This window comes from Cariama cristata, unplaced genomic scaffold, assembly GCF_000690535.1.
Source record: "Cariama cristata isolate BGI_N322 unplaced genomic scaffold, ASM69053v1 scaffold1996, whole genome shotgun sequence".
In the NCBI taxonomy this organism is placed as follows: Eukaryota; Metazoa; Chordata; class Aves; order Cariamiformes; family Cariamidae; genus Cariama; species Cariama cristata.
This window is the reverse complement of record NW_009621336.1, coordinates 33,722-61,677: the sequence shown is the minus strand read 5'-3', so window position 1 is coordinate 61,677 and position 27,956 is coordinate 33,722. Positions and strand designations below refer to the sequence as shown.

The following is a 27,956-nucleotide window of genomic DNA, read 5'->3' as shown; positions in this document are numbered from 1 at the left end:
TTGTTTGTTTTGTTTTTTTATGAACACATATTCCCTAGATTTTTTTGAACTGAGACATCCTTACAGAGTACAGTTTCTAAAGAATCCTGTATGTCTTGCATGTGATATGTATAGTGAATGTTAAAATGTGGGTTTTTGCACTTGTGCACTGTCATTTAAAGATTTATGAACCACATGAAACATCACTTGGAGCTTGAGAAGCAGAGCAGTGAAAGTTGGGAAAGCCACACCACCTGCCAGCACTGTTACCGTCAGTTTCCCACCCCATTCCAGCTGCAGTGCCACATTGAAAGTACACACACGCCTTACGAGTCATCTAGTAAGTTGGATTGTATCACATTGAATCTTTTTGTGACCTAAAATTTTTAGGTATTTTCTGACTTTTACTTTGCTGGTTTGTAACTTCAGAATAAAGCTATTGTACTTTAAGAGCAGTAATCTTGGGATTTAATATAGGATCTGAGCACTTATTCAATTTATGTTAGAGCAATGTGTGTGGGGAAAAAAATATTTGAAAAAGCTTTTTGTTTTGTTATGGTTTTTTTAGTTGAAAGCTTGACTGCAAGAATTCATGTTGTTTAAGGGCCTTGCACTCCTGGATTCCTGAAATTGTATAGCAAATTTCTTCTGAAGAGCAGACTAATTTTTAGATTGCATTACCTTTACAGATAAATGCAGTTCACATAAGTAGATAAATTATAATACATATATAACCCCAAATGAATTTTTACTTTTTTCTTGTTTTTCACTTTTTCTAGCGATTTGTAAAATCTGTGAATTATCCTTTGAAACAGAGCAAGTTCTTTTGCAACATATGAAGGACAATCATAAGCCAGGTGAAATGCCGTATGTTTGCCAGGTATCTCAGAGTGACTGTTTTGTATTTAGATTACACCACCCCCCTGTCTTTACTATCAATAATCTTTTAACAAGAAAGTGAAACTCTTTGTTTTAGGTATGCAGCTACAGATCCTCAGCTTTTTCAGATGTAGAAACACATTTTAGAACAGTTCATGAAAATACGAAACACTTGCTATGCCCATTTTGCCTCAAAGTAATTAAAATTGGAGCACCATATATGCATCATTACATGAGGCATCAGGTAAGCAGGTATTTTTAATCTTTAATGCTAGAAAAATGCTAATTATATGTAATGAATCTCTTTAAAAAAAAGCATAACTGATTTGTATGATTGTTACTGGATAAGAATAGTTAATAAAATATGAAAGAATAATTATCACTCCTCCTTTTGACAAGTCTTTAAGGGAATTGTTAGACTTTGTCATATTTTTGTGAGACAGCAGTTCCCCGTTTAAAGAAAATCTCCGAATATCCTTGAAAGAGTATCTATGCTATTTGGTTTCTTCATGAAGTTGTAGTGTGTTCCACTTTTCCTGAGGTTACTGGCAAACCTTTTTTTTGCTAGTTCAAGTAGAGAAAAAGATAATGAAATATGGTATCTTTTGGTAACTGGTAACCTGATTCCTCCTCCTCTTAGTAATGATACTGCCTTGCATTTTCAAATATTTAAACATTCTCTCTAATTCCTACACGGTATCTTGGCTTTGTAGAACATTAGGAGTTTGTCCAGTTGATGTTTTAGAAACTGGATGACCATTGCTTGAGACAAGTGAGGGTTGGAGTTTTGTTTATCATGACATTCATGCTTACTGTAGATTGTCTTCCATTTTTAAAAGAAAAAAGGAATATACCGTTGCACTAAGTGCAGACTGCAATTTTTGACATGCAAAGAAAAAATGGATCACAAGACTCAGCATCACCGAACATTTAGGAAACCCAAACAGTTAGAAGGATTGCCTCCTGGAACAAAGGTAAGTGTTCATGTAGGAAAATTAGAGGGGGCAAAGGAAAAAAATGTATTGGTAGAGAAAGGGGTGGAATAGAAAGAGGTGCTTTTCTCCTTTCTTTTCCAAACCAAAGATTTTTTTTTTTCTTGCCTCTGAAACTCTAAAAAATACTCCTGTTGCAAGAATTGCTAGACACAGTTTATGGTTGCTTCATGGTGATCTGTAGTGTATTGCTCTCTGTCCCATCCTTCCATATGTATATATACCAGTAGTCCGGTCAGTGCTGCTGCTTTCTTGAGCTGTTGGTTAATTTGCCCCCTCCCATTAGTCCTTTCTTGTGCTAGGAGAAAATGAGATAGTCTGGATGTTGGTCTGAGGGGTCTGCATCATTTCTTGTGAAAGATTCTCCATCTGTGGAAGGTGGTGGCAAAAAATCATGGAGTGCAAGACCTACTTCTCCATAGACAATAAGTGCTTAAAAATCATTCTTCTGTTTCTTGAGAAGGAACCACTTAGACTATGATTTTCTTGTAGATTCCAGGACTCTTTACTACAGTTTCTTAATGAATTGTGAAGATATATGTCCTTTCAGTTGAAAGAAAAAAGGAAATTAACGTTTTGATCAGCTCTTCACAGTTCATTTGCTGTAGAATTAGGAAGGGAAAATGGCTGTAGTTAATTTGATTGTGTTGCTTGGCAGAATGTAAAGCACTGATACTCTAGTCTGTGACAATACTTCAATTTTCTGATGATTTCAGGGTCTTCCTGATCTAATAAAAGCTTTGACAATGTTAAAATTTTGGTGTTAGTAGACCTTGAGAGGATGTAGATGATGAGACTGAAGAGCTTGGAACCTGGTTTAGAAGAGGTTTTTCTAAACTATGAGTATGACCAAGAAGTGTGATTAGGAGACATACTGTGAGTGAAAACTGGAGAATCAAATGTAAGGGCAAGACAAGGGAGTGCAATAATACCAGATGAGAGGTCAGAAACCAGAATTAGTCCTTGGGGATCTAGGATCAGGACCAAAAACATCTGAGGGATGTAGACTGGCTAATCATGAGGCAACAAGACACAGGGCTTTCGTTAAATCCAGGCACTGATGGGATTGTTTGATATTCTTAGTATAGCTAATTGGCCTGACTCTTCTGTTTCTTTTCCACAGCTTTATTTTTTTTGTTTTAAGAAAGCAGGATGTAGCCAGTTGCAGGTCTGAAAAGAGCAGTGTGTTTTGTCGTGACTAACTATTTCCACCAAAACAAGAGCTTTTTAAGCATTTAATAGACTATTGAGGTTAGGTTTACTCTAGTCAACAGTATTTCATATTTTTCAAAGCAGTCTTTACTGAGGAGTGTTTCTTATGCTACGATTTTTGTCCTAAAGCAGCTTAAACTTTGAGACAAATAGAAATGAGAACTTGGAAAGCTTGAATCTAAATAGGAAATTTTTTAATTTCATACTTGTAGGTGACTATTCGAGCATCTGTTGGATCTCTTCAATCAGGATCATCAGCTACATCTTCTGTTAGTACAAGCTCTTCCACGTTTCAGTTGTCACCTAAAGCTAAAAATACAGCCACTAAAAATCATAACAGATCTAATACAAATAAGTCAAAAGCAAAATCAAAACCAAGTACATCGAAGAAGCAAAATGCATGGACCAACAGCAAAAAAAAAAAAGAAGTTACAAATACAGCATTGCATAATCTAAGGTAAAATATTAGCATTAAAAATATCTTAAAGTGTACTTTGAATATAAATTACTGATCATTTAATTATCTTTCAATAACTTCTAATACTGCAGTACAGAATATTTGACACTTTAAAGTTTTGAGGAAAAAGCAGGCACGTAAAATTCCACATACTAGTGCTGTGATTATAATTCTGAATCTTCATTCACCAGTTTTGTTGGTGGTAGACTACTTTATGGTGTAAGATATTCTGGAAGCTTTTCTGTTCTAAACTTAGAATTTTTCTCTTCATAGAACCACAGATTCTTGGAATACTAACTAATTAGGCGGATTTATGTTTAAAAGTGACCTGTGGAGGGGAATACATCTGCCTGGGTGTTTTTTGCAAGTTTTCTTAGGGAGGGAAAAGTATTTTCCTCCAGTTTAAGGGTTTTGTTTGAACCCATTATTTAAAAGGGTAAGTCTTATCTGTCCTAGGAGGTACCTTAATTTAAAATAATCAAGAAAGTAAGACAAACTGTTGGGAGAATGTTGTCCTTATATTCACAATTTATTGGGTTTGGCTATCGTTACATTAATAATTTAATGGGTGTTTTATGGACTAGAATATAATTTCATTGGCTAAGATAAGCTGGCAATTTTATTTGTCAAAGATTGTAGACATCTCCCTTCCAATAAGGTGCTAACACTCAGTATGTAGCTCTCTGAGACATCCAAAATCGGCCAGCAAAATTGGAGAAAAGCGGGATTACATTCTTGCTCTGTAGATGTATCTCGAAGATTGCGGTGAGTATCAGGGGTGACAGGAAAACCAAAGTCTTTGTCTGTGCATTGTAGTGGATGAAGCATTTCTTTGAAATCCTTCTCAAGTACATAAGGACAACAGCAGCAGCTGAAGTTGAACGATCTCGTCTACTGCAGTATCTTGTTTCCCGGGGTGGCCAATAACAGATGCTTACATTAACTTTCAGTTTTTTATTAAGATCATAACGGCAGTATGATTCAAGAGGGGGAAAAAAAACCCACACCACACACAAAACCAAAAAACACAACAAAAAACCAAACGTTTTCTTCATGTGTACTAACATAACCTATAATAAGTATTTAACTGATATATTTTTAGGTTCCTCATTTTTTCCTGAATGTAGGCAAACATGCTGCTGACCTAAGGCAAAAAGTTTGAAATAGTTATTTTGCCTTAAAGTGTTGATATTAACTGTTAACTCTCTCATATTATTGTTAGGTATCGCTTGGGAGCTCACAAATGCATTGAGTGTTACTCAGAAATAAAAGATTTTGCAAGCCATTTTCCTGCTTATGTCCACTGTAGCTTATGCAGATACAACACTAGCTGTAGCAAAGCCTATGTGAATCACATGATGAGGTAAGAACTCTTCAAAATTTTTATTGGGTTGTCAAATACTTTCTGTATTCATATAAGGTGTGTTAAGTGTTTCTATTAGCTGAATTTTGGACTGGGTCATAAGACTGGCAGGGAAATGTGTAAGGTTGGATTTTTACTTTGTAATGAGGGCCTAAACCCCATATTCTTGTTTTGTCGGTTCAGGCTGTCTTCTGCCTCTGCTTCAGAGTTTCTGTGGGATCTTCCATAATCATTTCAGGCAGACTTAACAGCTAATCACTAATTGTTACGTGTTTTCTGGGTTTCAGATTGAATACATGATCTGATTTTACAAGTGCTGAATGCATACAGCCGCAGCTATTGTTAACGAAATCTATGCTCAGAATACCATGTAAAGGATGTCTCAGAGAGCATACTCAAGTGGATACTTTTTCTTATACTACTTCTAATCATCCGTAAAAATAACATCTCATTTTGCAGGAGGTTTGTCACTGGTTGTGAGACAGTATAGGGTATTGGTTATGACAGCTGTAAAAAAGCCTGTTAAGAAAACAAATGCATTAGTTTTCAGAGCAATGGAATTATACTATGCAAGAATTAGACACAGATCACTTAGCAGTGATGGTAAAACAAAATTTTGAAAACCTACTTGTTAATCCTGTGCCATGAACAAGCAAAATGTATTGCGGAAAAATACAGAATGCAGCTGTCTCTTTAAATACCTGTATGTATAAAATGCCTTGGCATTTTTGAATGCTAGAATTCTTGAATTTATGACTTAAGTCTTTACAAGTTTTTGTATTTTTTAATATGTTGACCTATTCATATTAATTTCAATGCTCATGTAAGTCCTAGGCTGAAACAGTTTACATGCTTTTATGCATATAAGCTATGAATGCATGCTTAAAAAAAAAAACAATAAAAATGAATGCTCTTAATTCTGATTGTACAAGAGAAAGTTTACTTCAGAAGGGGAGAGGGGAATCTAAGTTAAACTCTTCTTACTTTTGCCCCTGTTCTGGGTGTTGTCAAATTCCACCATGCAGTAGAATAGCCAGTCTTTTGTCCTTTGTCTACTTGATGCTCTAATGCTCCACCTACTTTGACCCCTCACAGCACCTATCGTCTTTTTTTGCAAGTGTAAGGAACAAGGGATGGTGAGGAGGGAGGGTGTTTCTGCAGTAGCAGCCCCTGTACTCAGCTGCTCGCTTTTTGTTTCATATGAGAGTAAAGTGTTGGCATATACTTAATGTGCATATGAGAACTTACAGGTTGTTTGAAAATTTGATTTATGTCTTTTAAAGCCACCTCTTCAGGAAACATGGGTTCAACAAAGCTTCGCTTCTTTTGTGGAGCACTGAATAGCTACAGCCATGGTGCTTCAAGACCTAAACTGCTGTTGAAAGCAATGAAACTATGTTCTTCAGGACTGTGCTGACGAAGTTAGGCCTTGCCCCTCCCAAACTTCTTATTTACAAGAGAGACTGTTTTAAAATAGAGCTGAGATTCACAAGCCTGTAAGCTTTCAGCAATTTAATGCTTTAGAATAATGCAGATCAGTAATTGAGCCTTCTATTTTCATGCCTTATGATAAACAAATTGCAGTACCACGTACAGTGTAAGGGATATGTGGAGTAATGTACTCTAGAAAACCAGTCTAAGTGGTAATGTTTTCTTACACTTAGTTTTCACAGTGCTCGTCCAAGTAAAAGATTTTGGATCTATAAGAAGCATTCAGAAGAGCTACGGTAATTCAGCTTTTTTCAGTTACAGATCATTACACTTTGACTTTCTGATAGTGAACTGATTAGTTAAGTGAGGTTAGAGCCTCTTGTAGTGTTCTGTTCAGTGACAAATATTTGATATTTGTCCACATTTATTAACTTCTTCCTTAACTCGGAGCAGTTTTAAAAAATATTTCTATTGCTTTATTTTCCAATTATTCATAATGTGCAAAATGGAGAGGGGACAAGGGACACAAACAAACAAAAAACCAAAACCCACCAAAACAGAGAAACTCATGCTTTACAGATAAATATCTGTCTTAAGTGGTGGTCTTTTCTACTACGTCCAGCATGGAGATGCCCTCGTCATTGATAGGGATTTCGAGGTGCTAGTTGAAGTATAAAAAGTAAGAATATGTTTTCCTGAGTCATCTCATCTAAAGTTGCAGGAAACGTTATTTATTTTTTTCATAGTCTGTCCAGTTGCTGTAAGTTAAGAAAACTCTTTTCACAGCCATGTTGTATTTACACTTCTTTTTCACTTTCTGTTCTCTAGAGGTGTGACTGTAGTGTGTCTTAACTGTGATTTCCTGACTGATGTTTCTGGCTTAGATAGCATGGCCACACATCTGAGTGAAAGCCACAGTCATACTTGTCAAGTTATTATAGAGAAAGGTGAGTACGTACACTGTCTTTTTTATATAGTGGATGTCTCTGTGTTAATGTAGTCCTTTTTTTCAGTTGCATTATCATTATTTCTGTCTACTTGAATTTGAAAGTGAGTACTTCTGTATTTCTACACTTTAAAAGATTTTTACTTAAATCCTGTATTTTTATTTTCAGTTTCTGTAGATATCCCAACTGCTGAACAAGTATCTGAGTAAGTTGGTTTTTTATTTCACTGCTCAATGTTTATTTCTATTAGTTTAGTGACAGATGGCCAAAATAAGTGAGACTGTTATTTCAACTTGCTTTTAATATTAACTTTATTAAATGAGTGGTTTATGTTCTTTACATAATTTTAATATGAATATAAAAAAGTAAACTTTATTCAAGTAGGAAAAATTCAGTCTTAATCTTTCCTAAATATTGAGAAATTATTTTCAAAATTCTGTCAAATTTAGTGGAAGGTGTCCCTGCCTATGGCAGGGGGGTTGAAACTAGATGATCTTTAAGGTCTCCTCCAACTAAACCATTCTGTGATATGACAAAGGTATACTGTTTTGTATTAACTTTTAATTCTGTCTTTCAAAGAAAAAATAATATGAGGGTTTTGGCTTTCAGGTCTTTTAAGGATTTGAAAAAGATCCTGCAGTATTGTGGAGATTGTGTTGCAGGGTTTGCTTGGTGTGGTGGGTTTTTTTGTTTTTGTTTTGTTTTGGTGGGATTTTTTTTTTTTAACCTTAGAAGGATCAGGGATGGCTTGGTATCCCTGATTATCCTGGAACAGTACCTGAAGCTTTAAAATGTTGCTTGTGAGCCTGCTTATGCCTTAATTGAAGGTTCAGAGGTATATCAGTTGAATCGAACATTGGAGTTCTCTAAACCATTTCAGAACACAGGAACAAAAATGTCAATTTGACTGCAAAGAAAAATGTTTTAAAAGATGGAAGAAAATAGTTTAACCCTGATTTAACAACAAGGTGTCATTAAGTCTATCTACCCTATAGCAGGATTCTAAAATGGATTAGGTATTCCCATGCATGATGTGAACTCTTCCAACAGCGTGAGAATTTCTTAGGCCTCTAAGAATAAATCAACCTTTACTGAGTATTGGAAATATCCCTGATAGGTTATTTCATAACTATTTAGTATTTTCTTTCTTAGTTCCTGTGAAGTGACCAGTAAGAAGGGGTACTGGAATAATCTGTCACCTAAGACAAACATAGAAATTTATTTTCTTTGCCTATGAGTAACAGTAGAGCAAAATATATGCTATAAACTTCAAACCTTTACTAGTAACTGTTTAGCCTGTGATACAGTTGAATAAAACTGGTGGTCTGATGAGGTGACTAATAGACATTATTAAAAAGAATGAATATATTTGGGCAGAAATGAACAGAGGAAGGAAGTTAATTAGGGAAAGCATTCCAAAAAGCCAATTTAAAAAATGAAATTTCTGATTTTGGAGCACAAAATATTGAAATTGGACAAAACACTGGAAAGAGTCATCTCGGAGGATGAGCTATATTCCCTTCATTAATCCAGAGTTGCTTGTGTCCTTTAACAGCTTATATTTCAGTGAAACTCAAACAATGGAAAAATAGTGTTGAGCAGTGATAGCTGTGAATACCTTAGCTTTTCTACTTGGAGCTGGCATTAGGTGTTGGGAATTAATACTTGCTGAACTATATGTAAGGAAAGGTTATAGATGTACTGAACGGTGGGGAAAGAGGTACAGTTGTGGCAGGCAGTTGTCAGTACTGCACAAGGATCTTGCTGTCTTGAATATATTACAGAGACTTATGAAAATATTTAAGAATGTTGGATATAAAGTATATAGTGGATATACAAAGTATATACTACTTGGAAAGAGATGAGTGAGCACCGAAGAGATTTGAAGTGGAGTCAAGAATTCGTGCAGGTTTGTTTCTGCAAGCTGTTAGATTAGGACAGATGCAGATAGCCATTATTTTTGAGAGCTCTGATGTTGGCATAGGATTAGTTACTGGTACTACATGAGGTGATACAATCTGTGATGGTGCATTTTGAAACTGTCATGCTCATAGGTTTCATTAATTTTGGTAAATCTTGTCCTGTTCCATATACTAATTCTCTGATATTTTGGACAAGGATATATCATTGCTAAACCTAAGAGCATGAATATGCCTGTGTAGCAGACTTTTTAATTCATTATTTGCAGTACAGAGTACACACAAAAATGCTCATCTTTTTGCGAGGTGGTTCTTCATGGTACGCTGTGATTTGCTTTGGAAGAAGAAGAACTTGCAGACAATATTCATAAGTTTTGCTGTGTAGTTTCTCAATGATCTGAGTGTTTCTTCCCATTCTTTGACCTATAATTCAATGAGGTATGACTTGTTTATGGGACTCTTCAGAATCAGTTCATCAATGAAAACAATGGCTCACATTTACAGTCTTGAACGCTTTTGGATCTTCTCTTACATCTCTCAGATGGTATCTTTTGTTATATATCAGACTGTATGTGTTGTGAAACTCATCTTTATTTACTAATGACCAGACATGTTCCATGAGGTCTGTGTAGTGTTGATGAGACTGCCTTTTGACCAGAATCCTGCTATTAGTGATACAGATAACATAGGTGGAGATATAATTGCTTTTAAAATTGTTACTGTACATAAAGTTGCCTTGTTTAGGGATCCACCTTGTGCTGAGGGAATAAGGCTTAATAACTATGCCAGTACTCTTCTAATGCTCAACTCTCTGCTTTGCGCAACAATTAACAAGATTTTTAAATGAACTGACAGCAGACATTTTTGTTGCAGGGGAGTTGAAAGTGAGCAGGTATCCTATACTGCCTTGGCTCACTGATACATCATTGTGGACCAGAAAATTGAACCCAGTCCAGCTTGGGATTATTTTGGTATGTAAGCAAACGAGGATCTGACCAGACCTTTCCTTTCTCTTCATGCATTGAAGCTGTGGTATTCACTTCTTGCATCTTTTAGGCAGCAGGTCTGGTCTTTTCTACCAATACTGTAGTCTGGCAAAGGCCCTTCTGTGATAATGTTCTCTGCTTTGCAACACTGACTTGCAGCTTTTTGGGGGCTATACTCCTTTGAAGAGAGGCTTACCAGGAGTTTCACTTATTTAATGCAGTGTTTCTTTACTGCTCATTCTCAGTGTTTCTTTGCTGCTCAAGTCTATTGATATCATCCCAAGCTAGAGTAGTGCATAAATGATGACATAAATGCGTTGACATCAAAGCCCATTTTGTTCTGAACTTGATCCTAGCTTCTGAAATTAAAGGGCTTTGTCATTCTCTTTGAGTGTTCACTAAAACATACAAGTCCTGATCTATTGAATATTCAAGTTGCATTTTTGTCTGCCAATGACTTTACAGTATGTAGTGGTGAACTATGCCTTGAATGACTTCTGTCGCATGTAACTGCATAAACTGAATCTTGGCCAAAGGAATTTGTTAGCTGCTTTGCTCTGGTAGCTAAGCTTCTTTTTGCTCCTAAGTACTATAGGAGGAAAGCATGCGATGGAAGCAAATACATTTATTGAGCCTTGATTCTGAGGGTGGAGCAGCTACAGTTCATTCACACCTTATTCTTTTGGTATCATCTCTCATCTTCAAGGATGCTGTACTCAAGCTGCTGAGACATCTGCTGCTTTTGATTTCACTGCTTCTGACTTCATCTTTAGTTCTAGATAATCTATAGCAAGTTTATCCATCAACAGGCTGTCTGGATATATGATGAGCTTTCCTTTTGTCATGATGAATATCTAGTATTCCTCCAAACTCAACTTCCTGTTTGCAGTGGATATGTGTCTTGTTTGAATCTTTCATTTACTAGCTTCCAAGCAACCTAATAGATCGGGCTAATCTTACTGATCAGTCACTGTTTATAACCTCCTAGTTATAAGAGATTATTTTTGATGAATGCAAGCTGTTCTTGATTTGCAGCACTTTCTTCTGCATAATCAAATTCTCTGAGATTAATTAATTTTTACTGGTATTTTTGTCCTCTTCACTTTTAGTATTCAAACAGTAACAGTTTTGGTGATAGTGAGCTTCTGCAACCACTGTGGTATTGCTAATAATGTTGAGGATCCTGTCATCCGTTGTCTTTTATGCATATTTTGTGGTTGAGCATCTGCACGCTTACTCCGTACTCTAAAGTCACATTGTTCTTTTTGCTGCTTTTTTTCTTCTGACAGAAGCTATGTTCCATCTTGAATGCTGCTGTGCAACTTCGTGTCATTGACCTACTAGAGGTTTTTATTGCAGGACTTATTTCTGTTTTGACACAGCAGCATTCAAAAAAGCATAGTGTGTTTGTGTTTTCATTGTGAACATGCTGTTGCATTTCAGAGGAAGTTGAATCTATGATATTTTAGTTTCATTCAGGTTTCTGGCAACAACAAAACTGGAATATGATTACAGATTTTTGTGGTTTCAGAAATGTTCTCAAGAATTTCCCAGAATTACACTAGGTTGACACTTTGATTTGAAGTGATGTGAACTATACCTCTTGTGAATGCTCGTTTGGAATATTATCATTTGGTTCTTTTACAGCTTTACTACAGAAATTTTTAAAGTTTCAGACTTGCAGTTAAAACACTTGTAAGCTACACACAGATTTGCCAGCTTTGTGTAAATAGTTCATGTAGAAACAGCTGGTGTTGTGGCGTCTTGCTTCCATTTACATGAGGATCTTGGAAAAGTTAGTCGTGGTAAACTCATAACATAACATAAAACCAGTATTAAACCATGCAAGTAAACCTGCCTGGCTTGATATTAAATACCCTGATGGTCCCAACAACTACAAAGTTATGGGAATAATGCAACATATTGGACCACATGTGCAAGGACAGAGCATGAATATGCATGGTATAACCAGTTTACCTTATGGTTAAAGAATGAAGATTTTGTTTGTATGTACTGTAACCTGTCTCTTCTTTGTTATTTTTAGGATGTTAGTGTCACTGCATTATTGGTTCTTAAAAGACATGTAGTTGCACAGCAACCTTGCTTGATTTGCAAATGATATATTACCTTTTTTAAAGGCTTTCTGACAAGAAAGTAAAAGTTTGTTTCTGTTTTTCTGTTAAATGTTTGTAACTGTGCAGCTTTGTGCATAATAACGCTTCACTACTCATGTTAATAATAGTAAGTTATTACGTAGCTGTCTTCATTACTAACCTCATTTTACAGGTGAGAAACTGGAGACAGCGTCAAGTAACATGAATGTCACCGTCTTTCCTTTCCCCTTCAGCTGTTAACAGCGTAAAACACCATAGCGTAAAAGCAGCTTTTTCTTCTCTAACTGTACATTCACATGTACCTTCCCAGTAAATGATCATACAATCAGATATTTGGGGGAGAATTGCGTTTTATGAATCTTGGCTCTACTTAGATTTGTATCTTTCAAAATGGGGAATTTCTGCTGAAATCTGGAGTTCGTAAAAAAAAAAAAAACAAAACCAAAAAAACCCCAAAACAAACAAACAAACAAAAACCCAAACACCCCCCCCCCCCCCCACCCCCCCCCCCAAAAAAAAAAAAAAGGCAGAGAACTTTCCATTCTTTTGGTGGTAAGATGGATTTGTATTTATAATGCTGGGTATGGTTCAGTTGAGTGTCTGGAAGGTACCTTGAGCCACTTAAATAACTTAAAGTTGTTTTCTAGAAATTTTTGAAGCTACAGTCATCCTAGAAGAGGTTACTTTTGGTTAGGGGTGGACAAAAAAAGGGATGTTTGGCAAAAGATTGCAGCTGAGTTTCGGTACTGCTTAGCCAAAGAAGCTGTGGGAGTAACTCTTTGATAGTAAGAAAACATGACAGATTGCTGGGAAGACAGTTGCTCATGATTTGAGCTCTGTGTCTGTGTGCAAATACGAATAATTTTGTTGTGTGAGAGCAGGGGAAGCAATGAGACTGCATGAATTTCAGGATTGAGAGTAGTCCCATTTGTGCTTGGTCTTTGCATTTGAGAGTCTACTTGTTTCACTGACTCTAGATCTCTTCCATTAGTCCCAGGTGAGTCCTCATGTATCAAAGTTTCAGATCAACCTGAATTTAGACTTCAAGGTGTCTAAATTAATGTTCTTATTTACCTGGCTTTTATTCTGAGTCTCTTTGGTTTTATAGCCAGTCCATTCTGTTTAGTATCTCAGTCAAGCTGAAATTTTGTGCTCAGCTGCTGCATTTTCGGGTCATTTTTTTAAGGGATTGACAATTAAGGGGCATTTTTTTCATTTATCTTAACTAGAAATTTATTATGGTGTAGAATAAAGAACCTTTGGAGAGTTCTAGAGACGTTTCAAAATTGCTTGAAATTGTGGACCAGCAGGCTGTGCTTAGCGGAGATTGTCATGATCTTTGTTTTATTTCCATAATGTTCTTTCCAGAAGCACTGTAGCTCCACAGATATAAGAAACATCATTACCTTTGTTGCTGTTTGAGAACTATGGGATTTAAGATTTCTTGTATCATAGAAGTGTTGGGAACATCACAAAGTGATAGTTTTCTATGGTTTAGTATCCATTTATGAAACCTCTGCTAATTACAAACTAGTAGGAACTACTTTCTAAAAAACCTGTTCCTGAACAGAATTAAGGTAGAGAATATGTGTCAGGAATCCTAGGTAAAACTTATCAACAAAGATGTGGTTATCACAAAATGTTATAAACCCTGTTTATTTCCAAAACAGCATGAACTAGCCAGGTTGAATCTGTTTTATAAGCTCCAAAACATGACCACAGAAATCTATCAGAATTTGATCATGTGAAATAATATTTATAATGTATTTAAAACCATCTACAGATATTGGATCTGATTCACACATTTATTTTGTTGACAAAACTTATATTTATTCAGACAAGAACAATATGTTTTGTCCTTGAATATACAGTATCTGATTTATTTGTATCTAAATTGTTCTGCTGTTTCAAGAGCGACTGGTTTTAGACTAATTACCGATTCCAATAGATTTGTTTAAGTTCTGGCATAGAAATCATTAAAGCAGTGAAGCTAAGCTAAGTATTTGGTGTTGCATCATCTTTTGCTAGTGTTGCTATTCATGATTAAATACTTCAGAGTCTTTTGGGTCAGGGATTAGAAATATATGTTGTCATTTGATTTACCCCGATCATTTTTCTTACTATTAATTAGATGAGCATTGTTACAGTGCTATCATAAATGTTATTTTAAAACGATCCTTTTCTTGTAGTTATTTTTGACATCTTTTATTACAAATTAAGATGTAATAATTAAAATAGTTATAAATGGTTGTTTATACTACAGACCAAGTTGTTGGTTAGCTGCTAAAACATTGGTGTTAGAAGGTCTTTATTGTGTGCTGGAACTATGTGTTAAAATTCTTGAAAAGATCTGGTTTTAGCACTGCTTTCTTGGATTAAATTAGGAAAATACATGTGGTAGATATCAATCTAATATTAGTATACATTTTTCATAAAATTTGAGTTGGTAAAGCAGTTTCTTCTGTCAAGTATTTTCTACCTTGTAGACAACTATTAAGACTTGCTGAGATCGTGAATCATTTAATTTATGATTAATAACATTCCTTAAATATAACAGAGGCAGCACTGTACTTAAGGTTAAATTTGCCTTTAATGCAGCATCAACAAAGAAGATACAGGCATAAGCAATTTTGAGGGTTTTATTCAGTTTTTCTTTTTATAGGAAACCTTTGAAAGGTTAGATTTTATATTAGAACTGATGACTTAACAAGGTTTTGTAGGAGACATACTTTTTGCTATCTCAGCGATAGCATTTTGTTATATAAACACAGAAAATCAATTTTAGTGATGTTGTGATAAGCTGTTTAATTAATGTGGTTTTAAAAGTCAATACATTTAAATAAATTATAGCTCATCTAATGTATGGGCTGTGCCTGTGAAGGCATTGAGGGAAGTATCTCCTCCAAATAGTAGTTGGAGGTCAGCTGCGATGTTTTACAGTTGCCCTGAAGTAAACTACAGCTGTGTTCTGGGTATTTGGGTTATGGTAGACAATTGAAAGAAAACTGAGCTTGTTTTGCAGAATGTTTTTGTTGGGTCATAATGTGGCTTTATGCACTTAATTTAGCATTTCAGATCTTAAATACTTCAGTCATGGTTTAAAAGACCTTTATGGTGAGGAGATTATTCCTCATGTAGAATTGCAGTAAGCACTACAATAAAAGTGTTGCTAACCATCTTAAGACTGCTGCTTCCTGGTTTTCATGAGGTGAGATAACAGGAACAGGTTACGTGAAACAAGTTTTTCTTATAATTTCTGTATACTCAATAAAACATTTTAAAGTACTGAAATGCTCTTCTGGAACTCTGAAGTACATTTAAGCTCAAAATAACTATCAACTTAAAATTTATTTCAGATTACCAAATTGCTTTCTTACTGTAAGTATTTTCATCCTTATCTCTCTTTTAACCATACAATATTTTAAAACATTGACTCTTAATTCATTATCCACTAGGTTAAAAACTGAAATCTCCATTAGAGAGAGAGAAGCTAAGTTGGAGGTAATGTCTTTTCTCCACACAGTTGAACAATATCTCTGAACTTGGTAACTAGTTTGAAGATCCAAGACAATTCTTTTTTAACTATGCATGTACTATTGGACCATGGTGTTCAGAAGATATGCACAGTGCAAGAGTCTAGCTTTGTGTGTTTTACTATAGAAAGATATGGCAGTGTTGGAGGGACACCTTTAGTATGTCTGTCACACCCAAAGATTTCCAGTTTGCACTCGGTCCATTCTGGTTGACTTGTATGCCAGGCTCCAATGGAGGAATTGTTTAGTTGCCTTATGTGTATTCATCTTAAGGGAACCTGGAAATTGACCTGAAATATAACCTGGGATCTGGGTAAATATTGACTCTGAACTGTAACTTTTTGAGGTGTTTTGGTTTGTGTGTGTTGGGGTGGGGTTTTTTTGTACCTCTTGAAAGAGGAAAATATTTGGAAATGTCTTTTCAGGCCTGAATCTTTTTTTTCTAGGTGTGTGTACAATTTTTCTGCTGCTTTCTGCCTATCAGGATGATGATCTCACAGTACATTTTTTTTTCTTTCCAAAATAGCATCTTTGGATTCTGATTTTACAGAATTTTTTTCTGTAAGAATTTGTCTTCATGTTGCCCTTCAAAAAGGGCAATCTGACAGAAATCCCAGCCGGTAAGAGAGTGGGAGAAGTCCTCAGACCTAGTAAAGATTTTTGTTGTAACACTGCTTACCTACTTTCCAAAAGGCAAAGGGGTTGGTAAGTTGGTGTGTTGTTTTGGTTTTTTGGGGTTTTTTTGGTGTTTTTTTTTTTCAGAAGCAATGATTGATTTGAGGAATAATGAGGGAATTGGCAAAAGAACTTGCCAAACCTCTCACAATCATCTACCAGCAGTCCTGGTTAACAGGAGAAGTTCCAGCAGACTGGAAGTTAGCAGATGTAACCCCCATCTACAAGAAGGGTCAGAAAGACAATCCAGGGAGATGCAGGCCTGTCAACCTGACCTCAGTTCCTGGCAAGGTTGTGGAAGAGATCATCCTGAGTGCCATTGCACAGCACATGCAGGAAAATCAGGGGATCAGGGCCAGCTAACATGGATTTATGGAAGGAAGGTCCTGCTTGACCATTCGGATCTCCTTTTATGATAAAGTGACCCACTTAGTAGACGAGGGAAAGGCTGTGGATGTAATCTATCTAAAGTATTTAACACTGTCTCCCACAGCATGCTCCTAAATAAATTGGCTCCTCGCAACTTAGATAGGTGGACGCTTCAATGGGTGAAAAACTGGCTGGATGGCTGGGCCCAGAGAGTAGTGGTCAATGGAGCTAAATCCAGTTGGGGGCCAGTTACTAGTGATGTTTCCCAGGGCTCAGTTTTGGGGCTGGTGCTGTTCAACATCTTTATAGGTGATCTGGACATGGGGATTGAGGCCACCCTCAGTAAATTTGCAGATGATACCAAGTTGGTGGCAGTGTTGATCTGCTGGAGGGTAGGAAGGCTCTGCAGAGGGACCTAGACAGGCTGCGTTGATGGGCCGGGACCAACTGTATGAGGTTCAACAAGAACAAGTGCCAGGTCCTGCACTTTGCTCACAATAACCCCATGCAGTGCTACAGGCTGGGGGAAGAGTGGTTAGAAAGCAATCAAGCGGAAAAAGACCTGGGGGTGCTGGTTGACAGCTGGCTGAACATGAGCCAGCAGTGTGCCCAGGTGGCCAAGAAGGCCAATGGCATCCTGGCCTGTATCAGAAATAGTGTGTCCAGCAGGACTAGGAAAGTGATCATCCTCCTGTACTGGGCACTGGTGAGGCCACACCTTGAGTACTGTGTCCAGTTCTGGACCCCACACTTCAAAACAGATGTTGAGGTGGTGGGGTGTGTCCAGAGAAGGGCAACAAAGCTGGTGAAGGGTCTGGAGGGTAAGTCTTAGGAGGATTGTCTGAGGGAGCTGGGGTTTAGCCTGGAGAAGAGGAGGCTGAGGGGAGACCTTACTGCTCTCTGCAACTACCTGAAAGGAGGTTGTAGCCGTGCTGGGGTCAGCCTCTTCTCCCAGGCAACTAGTGACAGGACAAGAGGGCATAGTCTGAAACTGTGCCACAGGAGGTTCAGGTTAGACATTAGGTGGCATTTCTTCACAGGAAGGGTCATTGGGCATTGGAGTGGGCTGCCCAGGGAGGTGGTGGAGTCACCATCCCTGGAGGTGTTCAAGAAAAGACTGGACGTGGCACTTTGTGGCATGGTCTAGTTGACATAGTGGTGTTAGGGCAAAGGTTAGACTCAGTGATCCCAGAGGTGCCTTCCAACCAAATCAATTCTGTGATTTTTTTGTAGAAATATGAGAAGAGTGTTGGTCTTCATTCAGCAGCAGCATTAAGCAAGATTCTCAAACATAGATGGTAACACCTTTTCTTTCCATAGACTCCACTACCACTTCAGATGTTTTTTCTCTTAGTTTTTCTAATTTTTTTATTCCTTATTGTGTTTCAGCATTACAGAAGATGTTGAATTTGCATTTTTTTGCTCCACAAAATTGTTCCATAATATTAGCTTTCATTTAAAAATAAAACAAAAAATGCAACATCACACACACCCTCCCTAGCCCTTGCAGTTGGAAAAGATGGAGAATATAGACAGAATAGGCTGCTTTAGTGCTAGCTGTCTGAGCTTACAGGACGTCTGAACCAAGACCTTTCAGAACAGTGAGCTGCTGTTCAGTGTGGTCTGGGCCATGTGGAACCTCTGGTTGTTTTTTTCCAAGGTGCCATGGAATGCCTGTTATTTTACTGCAGCCAGATACTTGACATGTTGGCTGTTTGTCGATACACAGCCGGAATTCAAAGGATAGACCCGTAGGGTGCTGAAGAATCAAAAATACAAATTGATAATTCAGGTTTTTGAAAAACATAGCATTTAAAAATCAGAGAGATAAGTCAAGAAATCTTCCTTTCCTGGTAGTTCCCGGGGAGGAATATGTTCAGCCAAGGCAGAGGAGAATGGTGGATAGGAAGGAGGTTCTGTAGTAGGAAGTAGAGTGCAGTAATTTTAAAGTCAGAAAGTATTTCTTAGCATGGCTCGTATGTATATTGGTTTTGTATGACAGAAGTGTAATGAAATATGATAGAAGTATAGCAAAGGGTATTTTAGAAGATAGAATAAGCTTAACTTTACCATATAGTTTAAAAATATTTGCTGCATCATTTGACCTCATTGAAACAAAAATATAGTACCTCTGTGGTGGAAAAAGAATACTATGCTAAAAGTATGTAACATTGTTTACACAGTTTTAAACATTTAAGAGGTTGTGATGCAAATAATAGTTTAAAATGTTTGTCTTTATGTACAGTGACTTTTTCTATTTTAAAACCAAAATTAACTTATAGTTGTATTCAGGCAGGAAAAAAAGGTTTAATTTCATAATTTTGTCACTTACGCGTTTACAATTTCCTAGATGAGAATAAGATCATATGGGCAAGATACCCTGTAGCATAGACGATGCTTTTATAAGACTGGTGTGGCTCTTTCCAAAGGGCAGTTTTCAATCACTTGCTTTTCTACTATTTTAAAAATGAGGGGGAAGAAATTGCTTTTATTCCTGTTATTTAGAGTTAAAAGATTATTTCATTGGGTAAGTTTTAATAGAAACTTAAAATTTTCTTCTGTGACAAGCATTTTGTTAAGAATCTTCCTTATGTTTAATGTAATAGCATCTGTAGGGCTAAAACACTGTGTCATGCTTAAAAAAATATATTAACTTCAACTTTTTCTTGCTTTTCCTTTGCTTTTTTGCTAGCAAAACAGAAGTTTAGTTCAGATTTTTTCCCTCCGAATAAAAAGCTGTCCAGACTTAGTTTGCATCCTATTCAAAAAGGCATAATTGAAATTATATATACGCAAAAGTTTACAAGACTTGCTTTAAAGGTTTACTTTGTTTCTGTTGGGTTTTTTAACTTGGAGGACTGTTTGCAAACATCTGTACTAGGATCTGTGCTGTCTCTGCTACATGGCAGACTTATGGGAGTGTCAGTGTGAAATTATTTCTACAACTTCATATTGTAATCAGTTGCTCATGAATGTAAAACAAAAGAAATATCATCAGTTATTACAGAAAATTTCAATACCTAGTTTATCTGAAGGAAAAACAGAAACAAACTTTTGAAAGGTAAATACAATGATCAGCTGCATCTTGAAATCAGGCACATAAAATAACACATGCTGTGTTATTTCTCAGGTAATTGGACAAATGTATTTGATCAGTATTTTCATAATGTGTGTTTTCTATGAGAGAAAATTTTGAATGGCGGTTGTAACGTACGTACTCTTAGTAATGCTTGAATGGCGAATTAGTCATGATTTGTAAGACATGAAATACACTGTACAGATTGTTAAAATAAGTATTTTTTTAATAATATTGCATATGAGTTAACAGTATTAGCGGGGCAACTGGGAAACTATTTTAAAGTACAATATAAAATGTTAATTCTTGGCTATTCATTTAGATTTTTAAAACGCTGTGCCATTTGTGGAAAGCATACTTAACCAAATTCTTAGCAGAACAAATATGTGAAAATGTTGGGTAACTAACAATCGTAGCTCTATGCTTAAAAAATGTAGAATTGTGGATTTTTGTCAGTCTGGGGAAATAATTGAAATCTTAGACACTTCTTTTGGCAGATATTGTGCGCAGACTTATACTTCACAAAATTAATCTAAATTATTACCTCAGGTCCCACAGCCTGAAGTGTCTTATTCCAGTTAGTGATCTTTCACAACTGTTGGTGCAAATTTCACCTTTAACAGCTTAGTCAAAATGTAATTGTAGTTGCTTGTTATATATGCATTTATAGTGCCTTTAAAAAAAACAGGCAAACTGCTTTCAGAGTCTCTGTAGGTTACTTTTCTTGGAAAATGTTCTGCTTTATCTCTCATTATTCTGGTCATATGCAGTGTGGGTGAAATAATTTCAAATCTTACTTTCACTTAAAATGCTTGCTTAAGAATTGAGACTAAATGGTTCAGGTATTAGAAGTTAACTCTGTCTTTAAGCTATGGATTAGTAAACAGTCACTGTAATTCTAATTGAATATGATGTACTACTTTGTTCTATCCTTGTGTTCAAGTAGACAAAAATAATTGATAAATCTATTCTGTGTTATCTGTTAGAACTTACTTTGATACTACTTTATGGGCTTTAAGACAGACCTCTGGAATATTGTAGCTCTATTACCAGAGAGTCTCAGTCCTCAAACACTTTTCTCTATTGTTAAGCCAAGGTAGTTATGTTGATATTAGCAAGTAATTAGTGCTGCAGGTGCAGATCAGTAGATAAAAGCGGTAGATCCTGAGTATCCTGTGTCTTCACTGCACTGTGGTTTGGAGGTGTTATTTTAGACCAGACTTGTGTTCCATGGACAGAATGCCCAGACTGTGCACACACTCAGAGCTGTGTGGAACATCTGTTGTTGGTGTGGACTCCCGAGGACCTAGCTCTGTTAGGAGTTGGAGCACTTGTGGATCAGAGCTTCCGGTTCATTTTCCTCTAAGAAATCTAGTTTGCATGCCCCAGGACTGCTCTGTAAGCCAAACCAGCATGTGGGAAAAATCAAGGAATTTGCCACAAAACCATAGTGTTCTTTCACACCAAACTTTTAATGTAAAGGCAGCAGTAATACAGATTTTGTTACCTCAGAATACTTTTTCACACACTGAAGGTGTGTTTGCACATACTTTGCAACTACTTTGTATGTAGACGTGTAAATGTCACTTGTTTATAGTTCTGTTCTGAAGTTGTATGACTTTTCTTGCTGTAGAACTTTTCCCTGAATTATTTTTAAACTCTTAATATAAAACACCAATATAAAATAGTAAAATACTCTAAAGTGAAATGTGTAGCAAAGAGCAGCAAAAAAACTTGAGCTAGTAGGATTTTAAAACAACAAATATTCAGTGCCTAGCTTCTTTCAGCTTCACTTGACACCCAAATCTACATTTTCTATACAATGAGGAAAAAATTAAAATCCCTTTAACTTCTAGGCTTCTGTGCTTGGGGTGGGTGTATGTTTGCACCTGGTAGACTCATCTCTTGGATTAAAAATTATGTCTTATGCTACTCCCTTGAAATAGTCTTATTCTAAAGCCTGATTTCATATAGACAATATGGCAGCTAGTTCATTAGCATAGCCCATATTTGATAGTCTGCCCATAGTTTGTATCATGCTTTAGAAAATGGGTTCATTGTTTTCATTAAACAGAAGTCAGATTTTACATTACAACTGTTCACTGAAATCCTCTTTTCTATATAATAGTTGTTATCATTCTTGCATTTTCCAGTCTTTTTGCCGTCTGAATTTTTTTTTTTCTTACAATGTGACCAGTATTGCTTGCACATAGAGTAGTAAGAGTAAGTTTCATTCCTAATATTGGATGGAAGGCTGTTCTTTTTCAGATACTGACTTCGTAACAGAATGATTTCTTGAAATCCTATATGATTTTCCTTTTTATTGCAGGACTTTAGTGCATCACAATTGCTAGGTTTTGCTTATTTCTCTGCAGCTCTCAGCAGAGGCCAATTATTATTTCATTGGAGAACTGTTCTATCTAAATGAACTTACTGTTGTACTTAGCGATCTAAAAGATCACTGTTCTTTGTGGATAATTGTTTTTGTGATTATGATTGTTGTGCAAAAACTGGTTCAATTCTATTTTTATACTCTTTTATTGGTATAAATGACTTGTGGGAAGGTATGCTGATGAGAGACAGCTTTTTTCTGCATGAGAAACTGCTTTTCTTTTCTTCTTCCCTACTTCCTCTCCCTCCCTTCCTGTGTTTTGCCAAAAATGACTGAGAATGAGAGGCTGGGTTTAGATGAAGCTGGGATTTTCATTACTAGAAGGTGAGGGAGATTGTGATGGGTTCCTTTTCTATGTTAAGGGCAGATTTGTCCTTTGAAGAGTTTCTCAGTGTGAATCTTGTGTGTGTGTACATATGTAATCCATCTGGGATGTGCAGTGTGGAAACACTGCTCTGTGTGTACTAATGAGGCATTAGTCATCTCTTTAAATAAACTTTTTTTTTGCATATCTGTGTCCAAAACTCTCAATATCAAGCATAATACTGTGCTTGTTAATTCTGCAATTGCATCTTACCATCAAGCTGCTTGTTGAAAAGTAGTAGCTAAAGGTCATATGTATATACGCTGTTTCATAAAGAGTTGACTGGATTGTTGAATGATAACAATTCTTAATATTTATGAGCATTTATAGGACTCTGTATAGCTTAAGTGTTTCTCTGGGATAGTTGAGGTAATTAGGAACAGTTATGGCAAGACCAGTTATGACAGCCACAGGTGATGGGTGGTTCTGAGTGTTGGCTTTTGTGCTGGAACTTAGTCTTGAGTTTTCCCTCAAATATTATCCTTTCCCCCCCTTTTTTCTAGAAGTTTGAAAGAGAGAAGAACTTGGATAAAAAATTTGTTTGTATATTCAAGAATGTCATTTATGGGTTTAGATAGTCCAATAAATTGGAAAAAACAAAACAAAAAAACCCATCAAAACCTTTGACACAAGTAGCAAATATTGGTTGTAATTTGGTGAAGAGGTTGGCCTGTCTCTTGAGTTAATTCATTATTAGGAATGAAAAATCAGTGTAACAGGATGAAAAGATTCTTATGACTACCTCAGTGACTGATGAGATTTCACCACTCGAAGGATATCTCAGCAGTCTCTTATCCCTGCTCAAAATATCCTCTGACTTAAATTCAAAGTAGGAAATGGAATATTCTTGAATTAACATATTTAACTAAAACTTGAAAACAGATTTCTGAATGTTTGTAGTATGTCTCACCTTTTCCAGAATAACCATTTTCTGTAGAACTCAATATCATTTAGCATATAGGCGAATCATTTAATTGTTTTAAATTCATGGATTGGTAGAACAACATGTCTAGTCTTTCAGCTTGAAAATATGTCATAAAAACATAGTAGCAGGAAATTGATTATTCCTTTAAGAGTCGTGGAACTGTCTGCTTAGGTAATGGTAAAAGTGGTTTTAGATAAAAATTATTTCAAGTCTTTTTTAAAACGAATCAAAATGCATTTGTACTTTATTTCTTCAAATAATGAGAAATTGGTGGTATAATATTTCTCAACATCTTTTGTCTCTGTGTCACTGTTCAGAGACTATTCTCAATATAAGTTTTAAATTTTAGAAGTTAATTTGGGAAACTTTGCTCCTAATTTCACTTCCTATTTAGAATTTATATCTGAAATGAGACCAACTGTTGTTCTTCCATCTTCACCCCCTGCTTTCTTTTGTCTACCACCATCGTGATTTTATGTGATGTGAGCTCCCTGTCATTCTGAAAAATTTTGAATGGATTAGAAATTTTATTAAACTTTTACCAAATTTAAATCCTTACAGCAAAGATTTAGCTCCATCCTTGAAAGGATGGGAGAAGCTGGTGTTCCTATAACAAATGAAGAGAAATACTAGAAACTAGTATTTAGGATTTTGACTGTTGGAATATGAACATATAAGCAAATGGCATATAGCAACCTGACCGGACTATTTTGTATTTTTGTGGGTATAGATGGCATTTGAAGTACACAGTTCAGCCTGTCTTTGGAGCATTCCGATTTTTTTTTTTTTTCCCCCTGGTCACCCTAAGGCACTGCATACATGTGGCTTTATTGAAATAATACAAGGTTTAAACAATCAGTTTGTCTACAAAGTTCATACACTGTATTTTAAATTTTGTTATACAGTAAGATTCTCATTTTTACTTGCATAATTCAGTACTGATCTATATTTCCTTTTTATAAACATACAGTTTTGCTCTGAAAAGTGACTGAAAATGCTATTGCACAGATTCATTTTTTCAGTGAATCCAAATTTGTAGTTGCTCAACTAAATTTTAGATTTAGGTTAATTTAGATTTCCAAATATTAGCTTATTTTCTTGCTTTACTCTCATTAGTATTGCAGAGTCAATTGGTCTGCAAAAAGGTACAAACTGGCTGCTTTTTTTTGCGCATCATCAACCAAAGTTTCCAAGTAGTTGTATCTGCATCTGTGTTGAAGAGGCTGTGCAGGTAGAGGAACTTAACGTTGTATTTTGGAAAATTCTATGTGTCACAGAAAGGGGAAAACTTAACCTTCCTTTCTGGACATGAAATGCGACAAGTAAAGAGTTCTGCTAAATTGACTGCTAAATACAAAGCTGACTTTGTAAATAGGTAAGAAAGATGCAGTTGTTAAATTCAGCCTGTGTATGAAAATTTGTGAGAAATACTAAATAGGAAATCTACAATGCCACTTTCTGAGTGTCACTTTGCAGAGTACAGCCTTGTGTTGCTTTATTTCATTTGTTATAAAAAGAACTTGTTTTGTTTTTTTCAGCAAACAAGAGCATGACTCTTCAGATGAAACAAAAGAATGCAATAGAAATCAAACTAAAAAAGTTACATCAGTTCAAAAGAATGAAGAAAACTCATCATTGTCAAATACAGAAAATGTTCCTAGTTTGGAACTCCCTGACAACAGCTCAAAGAATTCTTTGCATGAGAAAGGAGCATGTTGTGAATCAGATAATAACAAACAATTGCTAGATGAGAAACAAAAATGTATTCATGATGAAAGCGAGTTGAAAACCTGCCGAAGTTCAGATGTTATCTTGAATGAGCAGACTAAAGTACATAGCTTGGATGAAACTACACTTTCAGCAATGAACGCAAGAGACTTCAAACTAACATTTGGTGAAGATGTTAGTTTTGAGCAGTTCTTGAGAAAAAGAGATGAACCTGAATCCGTTAGTTCAGACATTAGTGAACAAGGCAGTATTCATTTGGAGCCTTTGACTCCATCAGAGGTACTAGAGCATGAAGCTACTGAAATTCTTCAAAAAGGTAGTGTTGCACCTTCATCAAAGAAAGCTGGACAACTCTCTGAACAAACAGATGATACTTCTAAAGAAAGCAGTCCCAACAGAGTGGAAACAACTGTAAACAAGACAGATGAAAATGAAGCAAGCTGAAATTGTGTTAATTTTATTGTTTGTTATAAGCAATGGTAAGAACACCATGGACCATTCCTGATGAGTGTGCTCATTGATGCTAATTATTAAAAATAAAAAAGAGAGAGGGGTAGAGGGATGAAAGAAACACTAAAGGCAAGTTTTGCATATAAAGATAGCATGTATGTGTATGCACAACTGACTTAACTAAATTTACAAAAGGTAACACATTCAAAGATACCTTTCTGTCTCTTGGATGTGATACATCTTACTAGATTGACATTTTAAAGAAGGAATAAATTCTAATTTTTATAGTTAACTAGCCTGGGATAAGGCAGTTTGTTTGCCAAGGAAATATTTTTTTAAATCCTTCGCTGTGAATATCATTAAACAGTGAAATTTAGTATGAATTCACTTCTGATGCTGAAATGGAGCACACTTATAATGATGGTTATTGGTCTGCTGATAATTTGGGTAATCATTAACCTTTGGACTTGGTGTCACATTCCTGTCTGTAAAAGCATGTAAACAGAATTATATGAATCTGTGCACCTCTGTACAGGTGTAATTCGCCAGGCTGTAAGCTTACCTTAATAAACTTTCAGTGAAAGTGGAATTATTACAATAAAAATATATATTTGTGGGGTTTTCAGTGTGCGGGCTGTGCAGAAATACCGAACATAATTGTATAAAGTAGAACATAATGCTGGAAGTACTGTAGCTGTTAGGCTTTTCCCATTGTTTTAATTATTCTTAGCCGTAGACCTCTAGGAATGGTCTGTAAGTCACACCAAAGTACGGTTTAATGTAAAAACTGTTTTAAGCAAAAATAAGGAAACCCCCAAACTGGAAACACCAACTGGCATGCATTCTGCCATTTTGCAGCTGCTACTGGCTAACTGTTACGAAAAGGACACAAGGCCATATAAAGTAGAATTGTACAGTTCAGTTTCAGGGCTTTTTGTAGTCTAGATTGTGTACAGAAAGATGGCTGCTGGTTTTGGGTTTTGTTTTGGTTTTTTTTTGTTTTTTTTGTCTTCTAGTTAGCAGCTAGATGTAGGAATGTATATGATTAACAGTAGCTTGCTCTTATGACTTCATTGCTCCATTTGAAACATTCAGAATGTGCTTCTGACTTAGTTTTGTTTCTAATGAATGTTAAGTGTTTTGAACAGCTGTTAAAGCACTGCTGTAAATTATTACTTTTTGAGTAAATATTTGCAACAAAATTTTGTCTTTGTGCATAATTTTATGCTCAGCTTGATACTTTGGGCATAGTCTTCCCACGTTTTTTAAAAACATTTAGGTACAGTTCCAAAAAACTATTTCAATTTGAAATTGTCAGTTTGAGACTTATGTGGGGCTTTTTGTTTGATGGGTTTGGTTTTTCTTTAGAATTAAATGAGCAAGTGCCTATGCATAAATATATTTTTGTAGCTGTGAATTGTGGCAAGATGTGTGAACCCTTCCAGATTATATAGAGTTATTTTTCTGGGCCATCCGCATGCAACTGAGATCTACTCTGTCCTCCTAGGCTAACTGGACTCAGCTACTAAATCAGTCTAATCAACAACAGTTTTAGAATTTAGTGACTATCCAGCTTATTGTTGGAACCTCTAAATAAACCGCATCAATCTCAACATCTCAAAAATCGCTTCAAACTCTAAAGAGTTATGACTCAGATTTTGAATTACATGTTAATTTTTATCCATGCAGGTTTAGAAGACTTTTAAAAAGAAAAGTGGAACAGTTTACATAGTCACAGCTCTTCAAGATCTGCCACTTTAAGAACTTCAAATAACAAGACACATGAAAAAGCTGACAGCAATAAGTTGCAGTATTCTTTTGTTTTGTAAAGATTTTAGTGAAATCATTAACTTGAGGTATGATTAACCAGTCTGTCTTCATGCATGTACACGTGGAATATTATAAAATACAGCATCACAATGAGGACAGTTTAAAGGACTTAATCAGCTATGGAACTTGACATGTATGTTACTGAAGGAGTTCCTGAATGCATCTGAATTTAAACCCAGAGAAATCTCTATAGTGTTTTTAATCTCATTGATGATCTTCCATGCAAATTATATATTTTGAATAACGCTCTGATATGTGGTATTGGAAAAGATTGTTCAACTGGAACCGGTTGTATGATACTTGCTTGTAAGTTCCTTACATTTGCCTTTTATTAT

General features: G+C 35.9%; 1 protein-coding gene across 1 annotated transcript in view; it reads left to right on the top strand.

Moving 5' to 3' along the window:
* The window catches only part of LOC104163027 (zinc finger protein 280D-like), a 47,911-nt gene extending 22,126 nt beyond the window's left edge, over window positions 1-25,785 (top strand). Inside the window, 12 exon segments of the mRNA XM_009701905.1 lie at window positions 162-319; window positions 759-859; window positions 956-1,102; window positions 1,698-1,832; window positions 3,275-3,519; window positions 4,742-4,882; window positions 6,547-6,609; window positions 7,142-7,260; window positions 7,429-7,465; window positions 15,735-15,780; window positions 19,864-19,907; window positions 25,140-25,785. Coding sequence (XP_009700207.1) covers window positions 162-319; window positions 759-859; window positions 956-1,102; window positions 1,698-1,832; window positions 3,275-3,519; window positions 4,742-4,882; window positions 6,547-6,609; window positions 7,142-7,260; window positions 7,429-7,465; window positions 15,735-15,780; window positions 19,864-19,907; window positions 25,140-25,785 — 1,882 coding nt within the window.
* The last annotated feature ends 2,171 nt before the right edge of the window (window positions 25,786-27,956 follow it).